Below are 14,678 nucleotides of genomic sequence, written 5' to 3' on the forward strand. Positions count from 1 at the left end.
GTGGAAAAATTCAATGTCATGTCACAGTAAATGTAAAAATTACAATCATGGTTCTTTTATATTACAATAAATCACACTATAACCAAGTATTTAAAGTGCCTGTATTTTTTTTTATTTCTCCATAAGAACACAGATACTTGAATATTTTACAGCATTTCCGCCTCCTTGTCCGCGAACTTCAGCTTGATCGTGACTGCGATGGGATTCGTGAGATCGGCCACCATCAGCTCGTGACCATCGTGGAGTCCCAACTCCGACAGTGAGAGTGTGAGGTTGCACCTGGTTCTCTCCTCAATGCTCCGCACGGTGGACATGTAGAGAGTGCGATTCTTGCCGTCCACCGTGGCCGTAAGTCCGGGATTTTTCATCTGGAACTCAGGGCTATCGCAGAGGAAATCGATAAGGTCCTGTAGAGTCATTGTGGCAGGATCGTCTACGGGAACAGCCCGCGGAATCTGACTACAGGCCAGGCAATCGTCCTTGCGCTCTGCTTCGTAGGAATACGTGTAAATTCCGTCTGAATCGTTGAACACTGCGTAGTTGGACAAGGGCTCGTAGCAACTGGTGGCGATTTTAAACACCTCAGTGGCACAAGCAGCTGCTATCACAGCATTTGTGCTCGCCACAGCAGGAATGATGTTCTTCAGAACGCCCTGAACGAGGCGATAAGATAATCCCGTGATGCTGTACGAATTTGCTCGCTCCTGGGCCTTCTCATACACCCAAGAAACATGCTGGGGATCATCTCCGTCCAGAGCAGCGCCTTGAAAGGGGTTCTCCTTGCCCCATTGAATAATCTTCACATACTCAATGCAGTGCTCGGGCAGCCTGGGCGTGTTGGCGATGGTGCAGAGTGGATAAGTCACTTGAGGAGGGTACAAATCCAGCGTACACTCAATGCAGGCTGTGATTCCGGGAAGAATGACCCTAGCGTTGCCCTTGAATCCCTCAGTTCCTCCATCAATCATGGGGATGATCGATGACTGGTCCACACTGCCGTCATCCTCGTACACCAGCATCGATAGCAGCATCCCGTTGATCCATCTTCTGGCCACCACAGAGTCAAGTCCGCAGACAACAATGTGAAACTGCCTGTAGAAGGACTCATCGAAGTCCTGAATCTTGCTAAAGTGTGCCGTGACATTGGACCCAGGGATTCGTGAGTTGATAAAGGCAGCAGCGCAGTTCGCCTTGGAGCTTCCGATGTCCTTCCGACGAAAGAGAAACTGCCTGTTGAGATTCGACAGGTCAATCGTGTCCATGTCAATCACATCGATATTCCGAAAGCCCATCAGGGCGAGATCCTTTAGCAATTCACATCCCAATCCACCGGCGCCGATAACCAGGATTTTGCAGGAATTCATGATGAACTCCAGCGTCGAGTCCGAAGCTGTGAAATTGGGGTGACAAAATGGCCCACTAACTTCCAGAATTCGTCGGATATGGGTCCATCTTCTATGAAGATGGTCAGTAGGTGCTCCATTCGCCTCCATTTAGCAGTCTCTGGTACAGGAAAACCTCGGGAAAGTCGTGAAAATTGCTGAGCACCGGCAGACGCACTGACAGATCCAGAATACTTTCAGGCTGCGTATATCTATGTGAGGTTATGTGAGTCACCGCGCCAAAAACACCCGCCTTCGTGTTGCCCAGAGCGACCAGTAAACAGCAAACACAGTGCATTAGTCATGGAGGTAAACTGGAGGCAAATCCTGTCCGTGAGTCCCGAGAAAATCGACGATGAGGACAAAAAGGATGAGATTTTCGAGGAAATCATTCGCATTTCCGATTACGACCGCTTCGATGGAAAGAACTACAGGAAGCTCTTTAAACTCTGTCAGCATTTGTTGCGCTACAAAGGTGAGCAAGTCACTTCCCTCCTGGCAGAACTGGACGCTCTGGCGACTAAAGAGGCAGAGATGGAGATTTTGGGTACACCGGAATACAAATCGCTAGAGGCCGAGAACACAAAATTAAGAAAGCAAGTTGAGAGATTGGAGTTTTCCAATTCTCAATCGAAGGGAAAAATTAAGGAATTGTCTGAAGAGATTGTGGGACTGCAAAAGAAGTATCAAGACAGTCACTTTGGTAGTGAAAGAGAAGATTCTCCAGATGCTCTGTCAGATTTGGACAGACAGCAAGAATTGCTGAGTAACATCAGTGCAAAGAATAAGCACATCAAGCGTCTTCTCAGAGATATTGAATCTCTGGAAAAAGAGTCCAGAGGACTCAAGGAGCAAGTTCAGGAACTACGACGTGGTCTGGAAGATGCCACAGCCAGTTTAGCTTCCGTGACAGACAAATATGCTGAGGCGAAGTTCAAGATTAAGGAGCAGAACGATCTGATAGAAGCTCTGGGAGTGAAAGCTAAAGATCTGGAGAGTGTCAATGGAGAGATGCAGAAAGAAATGGAGGAGCGCGATAATGAAATTGACTCCTTTGGACGGAAACTTGAAGAGCGTGCTTATGCTTGGAAGAATCTTATCGACGAGAAGGATGCAGAGCTTGAGAAATTAAAAGAGAAGTACGAGGAACTGTTGGAAAAACACCCTGGCTACAATATTGATGCTGAGAGGAGAGAAACTCGTCGTCTAACTGATGAACTGAAGACGAAAGAAGAAAGAATTACTGCCTTGGAAGCTCAATTAGAGGAATTCCATCAGACAGATACGAAGGATTCTGACAGATCAGCTAAAAGTGAGGCAAGAACTGCAAAATGTTGCGAAGAGACTCAAGCACTCTTGGACAAGACAAAAGAGAAGGTTTCAGAATTGGAATTCGCAATGATTTCCCTAGAGGAGGACAATGTCCTGAAGGCGAAGCAATCTCTGGAAGCTATAGACGCTCTTAGACAGTATGAATCTGGAACTGACGGACTTCCTCAAGCGCTCCTCAAAATCGCCAGTCTTGAAAGAAAGATAAAGTCTAGAGACAAACAGATTTGTACACTCGTTGAGGAATTAAACACTCTTCACAATTTGGCTTCTGAGAATGTGGTGTTGAGGAAGAAGTTGGGCATCGCTGAGGATGAATTTATCTCCACAACTTCTATCCATGCAAAGCAGAGAAAACTGGAGAAGTTGGTAGAACGTCTTCAATTGAAGCTGAGGGCGTCTGAAGAGATGCGATTACAATTGAAGTTGGAGAAAAATGATCTAAAACGAAGATCGGGCACTAATTTTGTCACAGGAACTGAGAATATTTGTGAGAAATGCCTAAAGACCTTCACTCCAGAAAGCAATATTTGTTCCTCATGTGTTAGGAGAGGCAGTAAAACCAAAGATGAAAAGCTAGAAGAGAATTACAAGACAGTTGTGGAGGAGAATGAGAATCTGAGGATAGGAATGCATGAGATTCTTCATAAATTGAGGGATTACGACGCATCATCTGATCACATCACTGTAGATTCATCGACTTTGGAGAAGCTTTTGCACGCATTGGACGCCAGAAGTGTCAGTGGATGGTATCATCCTGCCATGAGGATGCAGAATGAATTGATAGTTGTAAAGGAAAGAGAACTCGCACTGAAGGAACGCGTGAGAGTGACTCAAACTCAAACTGTGGAGACCAATATACCATCAGGAGTAGAGAAATACACCCAAACGGACATCACAGAGGAAATATCAACGAACTTCGACACTCTTCTGAGTCACATTGGAGAGAAGACTCAGGAGATCGAGGAGTTTAGAGACAAGTGTTCGTCAATTGCTGCTGAACTACAGCACAAGATACTCGAGAATGACTCTATGAAGCAACAAGGGGAGGAATTAAAGCAATTGAAGGAGATCTTGAGTCTCTCAGAGGATGACAGAGATCAGAATTTGCTGAAGAAGAGTGAGAATTATTCAACACTCCAGACAGAACTGCAGACAAACCGACGAAAGCTGGAATTTCTAATGGTAGACTTCGAAAACACATCTGAAGAATTGAAGACAGAACGAAAAGATAAAATTTTCCTTGTCGCAGAACTTGAAAAGGAATTGACTAATAGAAGAACGAGGATTCGCTTCCTTGAGCAAGAAATCCATGAGTTAAGAGAAGATATCTCCACTCAAGTGTCGGAAAGTGAATACAAAAAGCTAGAAGGTAAGTTCCAGAAATTATCAAATTTATCCGCACGAATGTGTAAGGATTTCCTGGAAAATATCCCAGAGTCTGCGAGTGATAATTTGCCCACCAGAGATTTCGCCATCGTTGATAGTAATGTCAGTGTGGATCTGGTGACAAGAGAAGAGTTTCTAGATATGAAATATGATGCCAGAAAGACGAAAGATGAGATTTCCAGACTCAAGATTGAGAGGAAACATTTGGAGGAAGTGCTGAAAGTCGCCCAACAGCAGATCTCTTCACAGCAGGATTTGCTGACTCGCTATTCAGATGAGGAAATCACATTGAGACATCTGGTAGTGGATCTCCAGTGTTCAGGAAGTGAAAAGCAGTTGATTGCTCGTGGAGCGAGAGAAATAGAGAATCTGAGGGAGTCTGAACAGAAGTTGAAGAAGCAAGTGGAGAATCTCAATGCTAAGCTAAAGGAGACTGAGCAGAAAATACATGAAGCTGAGGAGGAGAAGAAATCTCTGCAGGAAGTTTTTACTAAGAACAGGAAGAATGATCTCTTGAAGATTCAATATCTAACACAAAGTTTGCAGCTCCTAAAGACATCTTATTGCAAATTTACACCTCTTTTCTTGATTGAGGAATTTATCGGTGTCTTGAGAAGTGTGCTGATTCTCAGAAAGGGTCTTCAAGAAGATCAAAGAGTCAAAGAGGAAGTCTTCATGAAGGAAAATACTGAGAAATGCCTACAGATGGTCAAAGAAGTTCTCGAGAATGAAGCTATAGAGGACAAGATCGCATTGGTAAGATGTCAAACTCATTCTCAAGAGCTCCAAAAACAACTTAGAGAGTCCGAAAAGAAGCAGGAAGAGCTTCAGGGTGAAATAACAGAGATGAAAATTTCAAGTGCTGAATCAGCGCAACATTGGAACACTCTTGATCTTCTGCTGAAGACAAATGGTTCAAAGAAGAAGACAATTAATCGAGCAGACAAGGCAGTGCAAAGTTCTCCAGAAATGACAACAAAATCCATCAACACAGACGCTGAAGTGCCTGAAAAAATCATTTTGGAGTCCCCAGCAATTCCTAAGCTTCTGGACAGCAATAAAGCTTCAGAAGCTGAGCTGAAGGCATTGGAATCTCAGCTAAAGCAGGCCATGATACTGGCTTCTACGCGAAGTGCTCTTCTTTTGGAGACAGAGAGTCGCCTGGCGGAGACTCAAGGCAGGATCAAAGCCTTCGAAAAGGCTGTCGAGGAGAAGGAAAGACTACTGAAGGAGGAGCGCGAGAAGAATTTGGAGAATGGCCAGAAATCTGGCAGGAAAGATGACAATATTCTCAGTATCACAATCGCTTCCTTGCAGAATCTTCTTCTGGAAAAAGACACCACGTTGTCCAGATATCAAGAACTATTGAAGACTGAAAGAAACGAGCATTCAAAGTCAAGCAGTGAATATCAAAGGGATATGGAGTCTCTGAAGGCAGAGATAAATCATCTTGCGAGGAGATTAAAGGAGAAGGAAGCGACTATTGAGGATTTAGAGCAGAAAATGAAGGCCAAAGCCGAATCTCCAGAGGTTTCTCAGGAACCCGAGAAACTCTTTCTGGACGATCGGTATTTGGATGAGATGCTGCTGGATGAGAAGAGAGTTTTGGCTGTTGCTGATGAGGCCCAGAAGGACCGCATTGTTGCCCTGGAAACAAGAATTGCGGAAAATGAAGAAGAAATCAGGCGTCTTCAATTGCAACTTCGTGAGGTCAGCAACAGAGAGTCAATGTGGGAGAAAAGTCTCACTGAAAAAGACAGGGAAATCTCTGCTCTCAATGAGAGATTCAATACAGATCTCAGAGATTTATCAGACAACATTGCTAACAGAAGAGAAATTGAGCAACTCAGAGAGATGCTGGAGGAAAAGGATCGCCACATAAATGATCTTACAGATACTCTGACACACTTCCACGTAAGATTTTTTCCAAGAATCATACGAGGCATATGATAATTTTTCAATATTTTCTTTCAGGATGATCAGCAGAAGTTCATGAGCGACGCAACTCTTCACTCTGCTGATCAGTTAGCACAGCTCAGCGCCGAGTTGAGTAGAGCCGAAGCTTCCAATAAAGTTCTGAACACCCAAATTGAAGCTCTAAAGCGACAGATTACTAATCTGAGCCAACGAGAGAAGCAAGCCAGAGAAATGGTGAAGACTCTGAAGAATCAACTAATTAGGAGACCAGTAATCTCCATAAAGAACGAGAGGATCACGACGAGGGAAGAGAATCTACAGAGAAGAATCGAGCAGCTGCAAAGTGAGCTCGTGGACACAAAAGAGGAGCTCAGAAAGCAGACAAATCTCGCAGATAGTCGAAAGGCTAAAAGTGCATCTGACCTGAATCTCTGGGAAAAGCAAAAGCGCTGGCAAGGAGTTGCTGAGAAGTTGAAACTGAAGCTGGCAGAGAAGGAATCGGAAATTGAGAAGCTGAAGATTAGCTTCAACACTGCCAAAAGCCAGATTTCTCGATTGGAGATGCGCCTAAAAGGTGGCAGTCGTTTCTGCCACTCTCCTTCCTGTCCACACTCATTGGCAGGGAAGTACACGCCAGCTGAGAGTCCCGAATCCGACGATGACTACGAGGAGGGACACGTAAAAGGTGTCACAGGACTGTCAACAATTCCACGAAAAGTTGAGGCATTGGAAGCTGGCCAGGAGATCATCGACGCTCTCAAAGCGCGCATCGAATCGCAGCAGAGGCGAATTGTAGCCATGGAATTGGAGGGTAAGGGTTCCAGTGCGGTGGCGAGTGAAGTTGAGAAGCTCCAAGAAAGAGTTTCAGGATTAGAGGCACAGAATCTGAGGCTGGAGGCCAGAAATCTTCAATTGCAACTGGACAAAGATATGCTCAAACAGGGAGACGATGGCGAGCGTCAAAAGAGGCGGATAAAGCACATGGAGGATTATATTCTTGTCCTCAAGAATGAACTGAGTCAAGTGAGTGCCAAGAATCTATCTGCATCGAGTCAGCCTCTCTCCGACTCTCATCAGACAATTCTGGCGCTGAAGCGCATCGTAGAGAGACTAAAAGTGGAGAATAAGAGCTTGAAAGACACCAGAATGGCTGGAAAGGAAGTGATTTCCAAGGAAACATTTGAGAAATTAAAGAGTGAGCACGAGAAGATGCAAAATCTCCACGCTGAAGCACTGGCCAGAGTGTCTTCCCTTGAAGTTGAGTTAGATTTGTACACCACAGCTAGAATTGAAGTTCCAGGAAGAGCATCAGCGGCAGATGATACCTCAGATGATGCTGGAATTCGCGAGAAATTGCGCCAAAAGACAGAATTACTGGAGAAGGCTAAGCTTCTTCTGACCAGGGCAGCGGCCAAGGAGAAGAACTTGAGAGAACAAATCATCTTCTGGAAGAGAAAATGTTCGGAGCTCCAAAATGTGCCCTTCATCGAAGAGACAAGCGAATGATTTTTTTTATTGTGTGTTTGCGCGTGTTATGAGACTTCTAATAAAATTCTATGCTTTATCCTGAATTTTATTGTGTATTCCAAAGCTCAGTGAAACATATTTGATCTCTACTGACAAACAAGACATATAATACAAGAATATGCTCACCTCTGGACAGTTTATGTGGTCTTCATAGAGGCTGGGATCATGGGCAACCCGAATTCATCCACCGGGATGCCATCCTTGTTCTTCACCACACTGTCCGCCCCGGGCTCCTTGTCCGGCGCCTCTGGAGCCTTCACGACGTCATCCAAATAGCTCGAATCATCGTCCAGAGCGATGTCATCGCCCAAGGCCTCCAGTTCTGCCGCCAATTCGTCGTCATCAAGTTCTGGCATGCCATAGGTGCGCCCGAGGGCTTCCTGAACATCATCCGACTGCTCCAACATATCCGCCATCTCATCCTGGATATCCTCAATTTGATCGATGTTGATCTTCTTGAACTCCTTCTTCATGCTCTTCACGCCATCCTTCATAGCTGCCACAGTTGCATGAGTGTCCTTCAGCGTTTGGTGGGCATAATTTGCCTGCTCCATGTTGAAAGACTGATTTCTCAGATTCTCTGCTTGACTCTCATACATCTTCTTCTGCTTCAGGACTCTCATTGCCTTTGCCTTCACAGCATTCTTGGCCGGACCCTCTCGCATCTTTGCCATTTGATCCTTGTACTTGCGCAGCTCCGTGTCCAACTTGCTGATCTTCTGCTCCACAGAATCCGCCCGAGCGTCAACCTTGAGAACAACCACGAAATTCCATCAATTAAAAACCATCGAAAGACAAAAGATATCTTCACTCACTCCCTGGATGCAATCATTGATGCTGGGCAGAGGTTCTTTGGGCTTGGCCTTCCCAAACAAGCGATTCATCTTTTTAGACTATTTGAGTGGTGGAATCACAGAATTTGTAAGGAAAAAATTTGAGAAAATCTCAGAATATCTTCAACCAGACACTTTTGTTTTGCTCGATGACTAATTCGACGTCAGGAACAGTGCAGCCAATCTTGACATACCAAATTTTGCTCTGCAAACTTCACACCGCTGAAGAAAAGGTAAACATCATTTGGCATCGCAAATCGCAAAGCTTGCAACGCATCGTGTTGGTTAAAAGGAGAGATTAGGATGAATATAGAGAGAATTATGGATATAAAAGTGGAAAAGGAGGAAGGTCTTACCACGGAAAGTGAAGATCAGAACGTTTTTGAGTGTGATGTCGTAAAGGAAGAGTATGAAATCCATGAAAGCAGTCTGCCAGAACAGTAAGATTGACTTCGTCCTTTCATCTGCATGCTTCCTGGAATGTTTTCTCACAATAAAGTTTGTTTTTTGCTTAATTTACAGACAACCTCAAAAACTGGATGAAAGCAATGGAGAATTCATTCATTTTGTGATTTCAGAAATCAAATTAATTCCCAGCAAAGTGAGTTTTGAATGTGCGCACTGTTTGAAAACTTTTCGCCGAAAATGCAATTTATTAACTCACTTAAGAGCACATTTCGAGAAACCCTTGCCGTGTCCCATTTGTAAGAAAGTAGTGAAGAATACTTTAGCCCTTCAGTGGCATCGTAATAGGACGCATGGTATCACAAAACCATGTGAATGCCGGATATGCGGAAAAGACTTCATTGCAAGGTCACGATTGGAGTTGCGTAAGCACATGAAGAAAATTCACTCTTGGTATGTATGATATCTTTTATTAATGCATCCCCTTATAAAATTATATTCTTTTTACTAACTCAAGCGCCCCACAAAATTGTCACATCTGTGGAAAATCATTCCCGACGAAATACACCTTTGAAAGACATATGGGTATTCACAGAATCAATGAGTGCCAAATATGCTTCCGCAAATTCTCAATTAAGAGACTCCTCGAAGAACACATGAGTATTCACAGTGGTGAAAAGCCTTTTACTTGTGATATTTGCAATAAAAAGTTCAGATTGGACAAAGACATAAAGCAACATAAGAAAATTCATTTGCCACCAACTGGCATGCTGGAAAAATGTATCTACTGTCCAAAGACGTTCAAGACGTTAGAAGGTCTCAAGTCTCACGTGAAGGCTTATCATCGAGGCCTTCCAAGAGCAAAGAAATCTGTTCCAATGTGCACAATTTGCAAGGAAGTTTTTCAGAAATACGACGAATTGTTGGCACATGTGAAGATCCACAAACGCGTCTTTCGTTTCGAATGTGCAATGTGTGGCAAGAAAAGCGCTCACAAATATCTATTGAGACAACATATTGAGAAAATCCACTTGAAAGCTACAGATGAGAATAAAAAGTGCCACAAGTGTTCAATTTGTACGAAAGCGTTCAAAAGAGTAGCTCAATTGCAAATTCACATGACAAGTCACAGCTCTGATCTTCCGTTCTGCTGTTTAATATGTTCAAATAGATATAAAGTTAAAACTACACTAAAGACTCATATGGAAAAGCATCAACTTTTGCATGAAGAAGACAAAAACTGTCCTTATTGTTCAAAGACTTTCGAAAGAATGAGCAGCATGAAGAACCACTTGAAATTCTCACATAGAGGACTTACTCTCAACACTATAAGTATATTAAATAGGTTAAAAGAATATACAATGGTTTTAAAATCAATACTTCATTCCCTTTTCAGATCCACCCTTCAGGTGCAGTGTGTGTAAACAAATTCACAAAACATTAGAAGGCCTGAAGAAGCACGCTTTATTGCACAAGAACGACTTTAAGTGTGAGATTTGCAAGAAGAAATTTCATGATAATAGAATGCTAAGGAAACATTTTGAAGTGTTTCATACAAAAATAGAGAAGCCGAAAATCCAAAAGACGCCGAAGGTCTTCAAGTGCCCAATGTGTGAAAAAAAACTAAAATCCAAGTATACTTTACAGAGACATTTAATTTCTTGTAAAAGAAAAACCAGCCAGGAAACATTGCGTGCTAATGAATCATCAAGGGCGTCACTGAAATTAGAAATTGAAATAGATGATATAAAAGAAGAAATAATGGATGAAGATTTTTGATCATATTCATAACAGTGTAGAAAAATTCTGCCTTTTATCTTTATTTTATTTAATTCATCATTTATCGTGAGCAAATCGGAGGAAAAGACTTTTCCTAAATCTTATACACATCATACATATTCATTAAATTCAGCTTGGAAGACTGCATAATGATTTGTTTTCTTTATCTTATGAATTCGTTTTCATTCACTGAAAAATATCCAAGAATATTTCTTTAACGCGTGCGACGCGCATAGAAATTTTCGAAATTTTGATTCTGTTTGAAACGTATTCAACTTCACAACTTGCAAAGTCGTCATTTTTGACAACCGTGTGTTGAACAGCTGTACTCCAAAGCGTCGTAGAGATGGATTTCAAGGAAATTACGCATATAGAGATGGAAACAGAGAAAGATTACATGACTAAAATTGACGATCAACATTTTGTGGATTGCAATATCGTGAAGGAAGAGTACGAAGTGCAAGAACTTGAAACGGAAAACCCTTGGGAAAACCTGTGTATTCTCAATCCGTAAGAAACCAAATTTTTTATATATTGTTTTGTTCATGCTACAGTTTTTGATTTACAGGGAATTCTTGAGGAAACCTCAAGTTCACGAACCGCTGAATAGCATTCAGTTTAATAGTTCGGTATTGCAACCAAATAGTGGAAAGAAGAGAACGTATTTATGCACAATTGGCGGCAAAAGGTATGAGGTTGCGTCTCTCATTAAGAGAGAACCGGAAGTACCGTCTCCAAATGAAGATGAAACTGAGGAAAGAGACGAAGGAACTTTTCACTGCGCTCATTGCTTCAGTGTATTTAACAATAAACACGTCTTGAACGCCCACATATTGAAGCACTTTGGCCAGCCTGCTCAATGTTACATCTGTGACAAGACACTGCCGACTCTCTTTGCCATGGAAATTCACGTGAAAAATGTGCATATTGTTAATGATAAGTACATGTGTAGCATGTGCAATACGGAGTTTCCGAAAAAATGGCCAGGCAAACTTAGAACGCATATGAGAGAAAAGCATAGGTGAGAAATTTAAACTTCTTTGCGACTTGTTTGTTAAATTCGTCATTGATTCCTCTATTAACAGATACAGAATCGATCCGTACATTTGTCACATCTGTGGAAAGAAATTTATGACTAGATACCGGCAAACGCGACATATAGCAACTCATAAGAATTTCGAGTGCCAAAAGTGTCATCGAAAGTTCATAACGCAGAAAGCTTTTAATACTCATGCGAAAATTCATACCGAAGTGGATCCGATGGAATATCTAGGATCAGCATCGGATCTAACGTGCACAATTTGCAACATGACATTCAGGTTGCGCACACTCCTGACCATGCATAAGAAGACACACTTCGCCGAGGATGATTCACTTAAGAATTGTCTTTATTGCCTTAAGGCGTATAAGACAACACCCAGTCTCAAGTCGCACATGAAACTTCATCATAAAGGCCTTCCAAGGATTAAAGGTGAGTAACCAGTTGTCAAAATTATCTTCCTGCATTTATTCTGTAACACAGCGTATGTATATAATTCACAGAAATGGGATTAGCATGCAGAGTCTGCCACGAAGCCTTTGAAAGCATTGAGGAATTAGTGGAACACGTGGAAATACACAAACTCACAAAGCGATTCGTGTGTCCGCGCTGTAGTTCAAAATTCGAACACAGATTCAGATTGACGATTCATATGAGAAGATATTGTTCAAAGAAGAAGAAAAGAGAGAAAAAAGACTGTACGCCAAATGCTGATTACCACAAGTGCTCACTTTGTTCGAAAGCATACACGCAAATTAATGCTTTAAACAAGCATATGAAAGAAATACATAGTTCTGAGAAGTCTTATGCTTGCAAAATATGCGAGAAACGTCTACAGTCGAAGAATTGCCTCAAAATCCATATGAAACATCACAAGACTCTAGAAATTGATGTAACCTGTCCGCACTGCACATTGATATTTGACAACAGAAAAACTTTTCTTCATCATATGTCTAAAAATCATCGCGGACTTCCTTTTAAAATTACCGGTAAGTCGAATGAATAAATGTAAAGTACTAGTCGATAATAATTTTTCCTTTTTCATCAGCTCCTCCCTTCAAATGCAGAGTTTGCAAGAAAAAATTCATGAAATTGGACAATCTCAAGAAGCACGTTGCAATTCATGCGATAGAATACAAGTGTGAGATTTGTGGAAAATATTTAACCACAGAATACTGGCTCAAAAAGCATATTCGGCTACAGCATAAAAATAATTCAGACATCCCAAAATGTATCTTGACAAAGAACTTTAGATGTGTTATATGTGAGAAAACTTTCCGTCAGTTGGCTCAATTGCGTAGGCACTTAAAATCCTGTGAAAACAAATTGAGATCTCTCAAGGCAATCTTGCCTCTGCACTCAAGTGAATCGTCATCCGGCAAAATCACTAAACTAACACTATCAGAAGATGTAAAGGAAGAATAAATGAAATTGAGTACCTATGATAAACACATTTTTTTTTTAATTTGCACGTTGTTATTTTAAACAAGATCTGGAATCTCATCATCTTCACTTATTTCCACGACATTTCTGTAATCAATGCAGGAATGTTTTGGTCTTTTCCCTGCTGTCTTTCTCTCCATTCCGATGACAAGGTTCTTAGTAATCCTTCCATTGAGCTTAGGTATTTTGATGAGAAGATGCCCAGTAATTTCTGATCTCTGAGACGATGATGCTTCACACTTGACCTCCTCATCTAGTGCCAATTGAAAGACTTTCTTCTTCACCGTTACTCGCACGTAATTTGGCTGCACATCCACAGTCAAGTGTGCGGTGTCCAAAAACTTGAAAACCTTCACTTCCAGTTCATATCTGTCCGCCTCGTCGCAGAAGTGGAAATCAATCTTAGGTTCGTTCACGCAAAAAGGACGTCCGGATGATGAGAAAAGCTTCAGAGTTCTCTTCGGCGGCATCGAGGAGTCAGTTGTGATGCTTTGCTGCGATTTGTGGTGCTTCTTGGCTATTTCAATTCTCATCTCAGGACTATGTTCACTCTTCATATTCCAGAACATCTTCGTGCGTTCCTCTTCAGTTAAGTCTTCCATGGCTTTAGCATCCTGCTCTAGTTTCTGCATTGTTCTAAGTTTTTGCTCATCACGACGGATTTTGTACTCAACTTGACACTGTATGATGTGTGAATAAATGCCTGGCAATCTTTTCTCAGCCTGAATCCTCTCAGTTCTTGTGATATCCACACAATCGAGTTGCTTAAGTTGCGGCAATACGTTTATAACGAATTCTCGATAACCATGATAGTCACAGCAGGGATTTCCTGTTAAGATTAACTCCCTTAGATTGTAATTCTCAGCCAGATTCTTCACACTAGTGAGTTCTCCGATGAAGTTCAAGGTGAGATCAAGCTTCTCAAGAGACTCCAATTGATGGAGATTTTCTATGACTTCAATGTTATTTATCGCCAGATTCAGGTACTCCAGCTTCTTTAGTTTGAATAAATTCTCAATCTTGCTGATGAGATTGCTCTGAAGTAAAAGAATTTTCAAATCAGAGCACCAATTGTGCAAATGTTCGATTTTCTCAATGTTTTCCTGGTGCAGCGAGAGTTCCTCCAATGTTCCAATCATCCTCTCATTATGTTCTGATCTTTTTCTAACCAATTCCTCAGTTACTGGAAGAAAACACTCAGTAAATAGATTATAATCAGTAAAAATGTATCAGATTGCTTACTTCTTGCCATTATAGCTCCCGGAATCGATTTATAAACACATTCTGTTGCTATGACACCGAAGACTAGATCGCCTCATCGAAGTATTCGTCCTCAAACTTCTTAAAGTCCTCTTCAGTGAATACTGAATCCACTTCGACTGTTGGCTCAGTGGGAGGAAGAATATAATGTCCAGTCTTAGCTCTCTTCGCAATTTTCTCGATGTCCTTCTCTCCCAAGGATGTTGAGTGCAACCCAAGAAGTTTGTCCACGGTTTTTTCAATCCGCCCACTCGTGCTTTGCATTTGCTTCTGGACATCGTTGATTGTGATTTTGCTTAGAGTATTTTTCTTTTTTGCAATTCCCGTAGATTTCTGGCTCCGTTTCTTGCGAGAATGCTCTATAAAAGGGAAAAA

General features: G+C 41.9%; 6 protein-coding genes across 6 annotated transcripts; 3 read left to right on the forward strand and 3 right to left on the reverse strand.

Moving 5' to 3' along the window:
* Positions 1-140: 140 nt before the first annotated feature.
* On the reverse strand, positions 141-1,594 carry LOC132261316 (nedd8-activating enzyme E1 catalytic subunit). The gene has a single exon (XM_059760100.1). The coding sequence runs from the start codon at positions 1,491-1,493 to the stop codon at positions 147-149; it is 1,347 nt and encodes a 448-aa protein (XP_059616083.1). The 5' UTR covers positions 1,494-1,594; the 3' UTR covers positions 141-146.
* A 91-nt stretch (positions 1,595-1,685) lies between these two features.
* On the forward strand, positions 1,686-7,553 carry LOC132259197 (centrosomal protein cep290). The gene is made up of 2 exons (XM_059756750.1): positions 1,686-6,014; positions 6,075-7,553. Exons 1-2 carry the CDS (start codon positions 1,686-1,688, stop codon positions 7,521-7,523), a joined length of 5,778 nt encoding a protein of 1,925 aa, XP_059612733.1. The 3' UTR covers positions 7,524-7,553.
* A 35-nt stretch (positions 7,554-7,588) lies between these two features.
* Positions 7,589-8,544, reverse strand: LOC132261326 (charged multivesicular body protein 5). The gene is made up of 2 exons (XM_059760111.1): positions 8,360-8,544; positions 7,589-8,293 (listed from the first exon to the last, which is right to left on the reverse strand). The coding sequence occupies exons 1-2, from the start codon at positions 8,426-8,428 to the stop codon at positions 7,682-7,684; spliced, it is 681 nt and encodes a 226-aa protein (XP_059616094.1). The 5' UTR covers positions 8,429-8,544; the 3' UTR covers positions 7,589-7,681.
* Positions 8,545-8,569: 25 nt separating this feature from the next.
* On the forward strand, positions 8,570-10,719 carry LOC132261304 (zinc finger protein 26-like). The gene is made up of 4 exons (XM_059760080.1): positions 8,570-8,817; positions 8,900-9,235; positions 9,300-10,114; positions 10,179-10,719. Exons 1-4 carry the CDS (start codon positions 8,681-8,683, stop codon positions 10,559-10,561), a joined length of 1,671 nt encoding a protein of 556 aa, XP_059616063.1. The 5' UTR covers positions 8,570-8,680; the 3' UTR covers positions 10,562-10,719.
* Positions 10,720-10,814: 95 nt separating this feature from the next.
* LOC132261303 (zinc finger protein 791-like) lies at positions 10,815-13,049 on the forward strand. Its single transcript, XM_059760079.1, has 5 exons — positions 10,815-11,071; positions 11,130-11,582; positions 11,647-12,032; positions 12,104-12,589; positions 12,649-13,049. Exons 1-5 carry the CDS (start codon positions 10,908-10,910, stop codon positions 13,023-13,025), a joined length of 1,866 nt encoding a protein of 621 aa, XP_059616062.1. The 5' UTR covers positions 10,815-10,907; the 3' UTR covers positions 13,026-13,049.
* Positions 13,048-14,401, reverse strand: LOC132261318 (protein tilB). The gene is made up of 2 exons (XM_059760102.1): positions 14,286-14,401; positions 13,048-14,226 (listed from the first exon to the last, which is right to left on the reverse strand). Exons 1-2 carry the CDS (start codon positions 14,293-14,295, stop codon positions 13,082-13,084), a joined length of 1,155 nt encoding a protein of 384 aa, XP_059616085.1. The 5' UTR covers positions 14,296-14,401; the 3' UTR covers positions 13,048-13,081.
* Positions 14,402-14,678: the final 277 nt, after the last annotated feature.

Source organism: Phlebotomus argentipes, unplaced genomic scaffold (genome assembly GCF_947086385.1).
Source record: "Phlebotomus argentipes unplaced genomic scaffold, Phlebotomus argentipes genome assembly scaffold_18, whole genome shotgun sequence".
Taxonomy (NCBI): Eukaryota; Metazoa; Arthropoda; class Insecta; order Diptera; family Psychodidae; genus Phlebotomus; species Phlebotomus argentipes.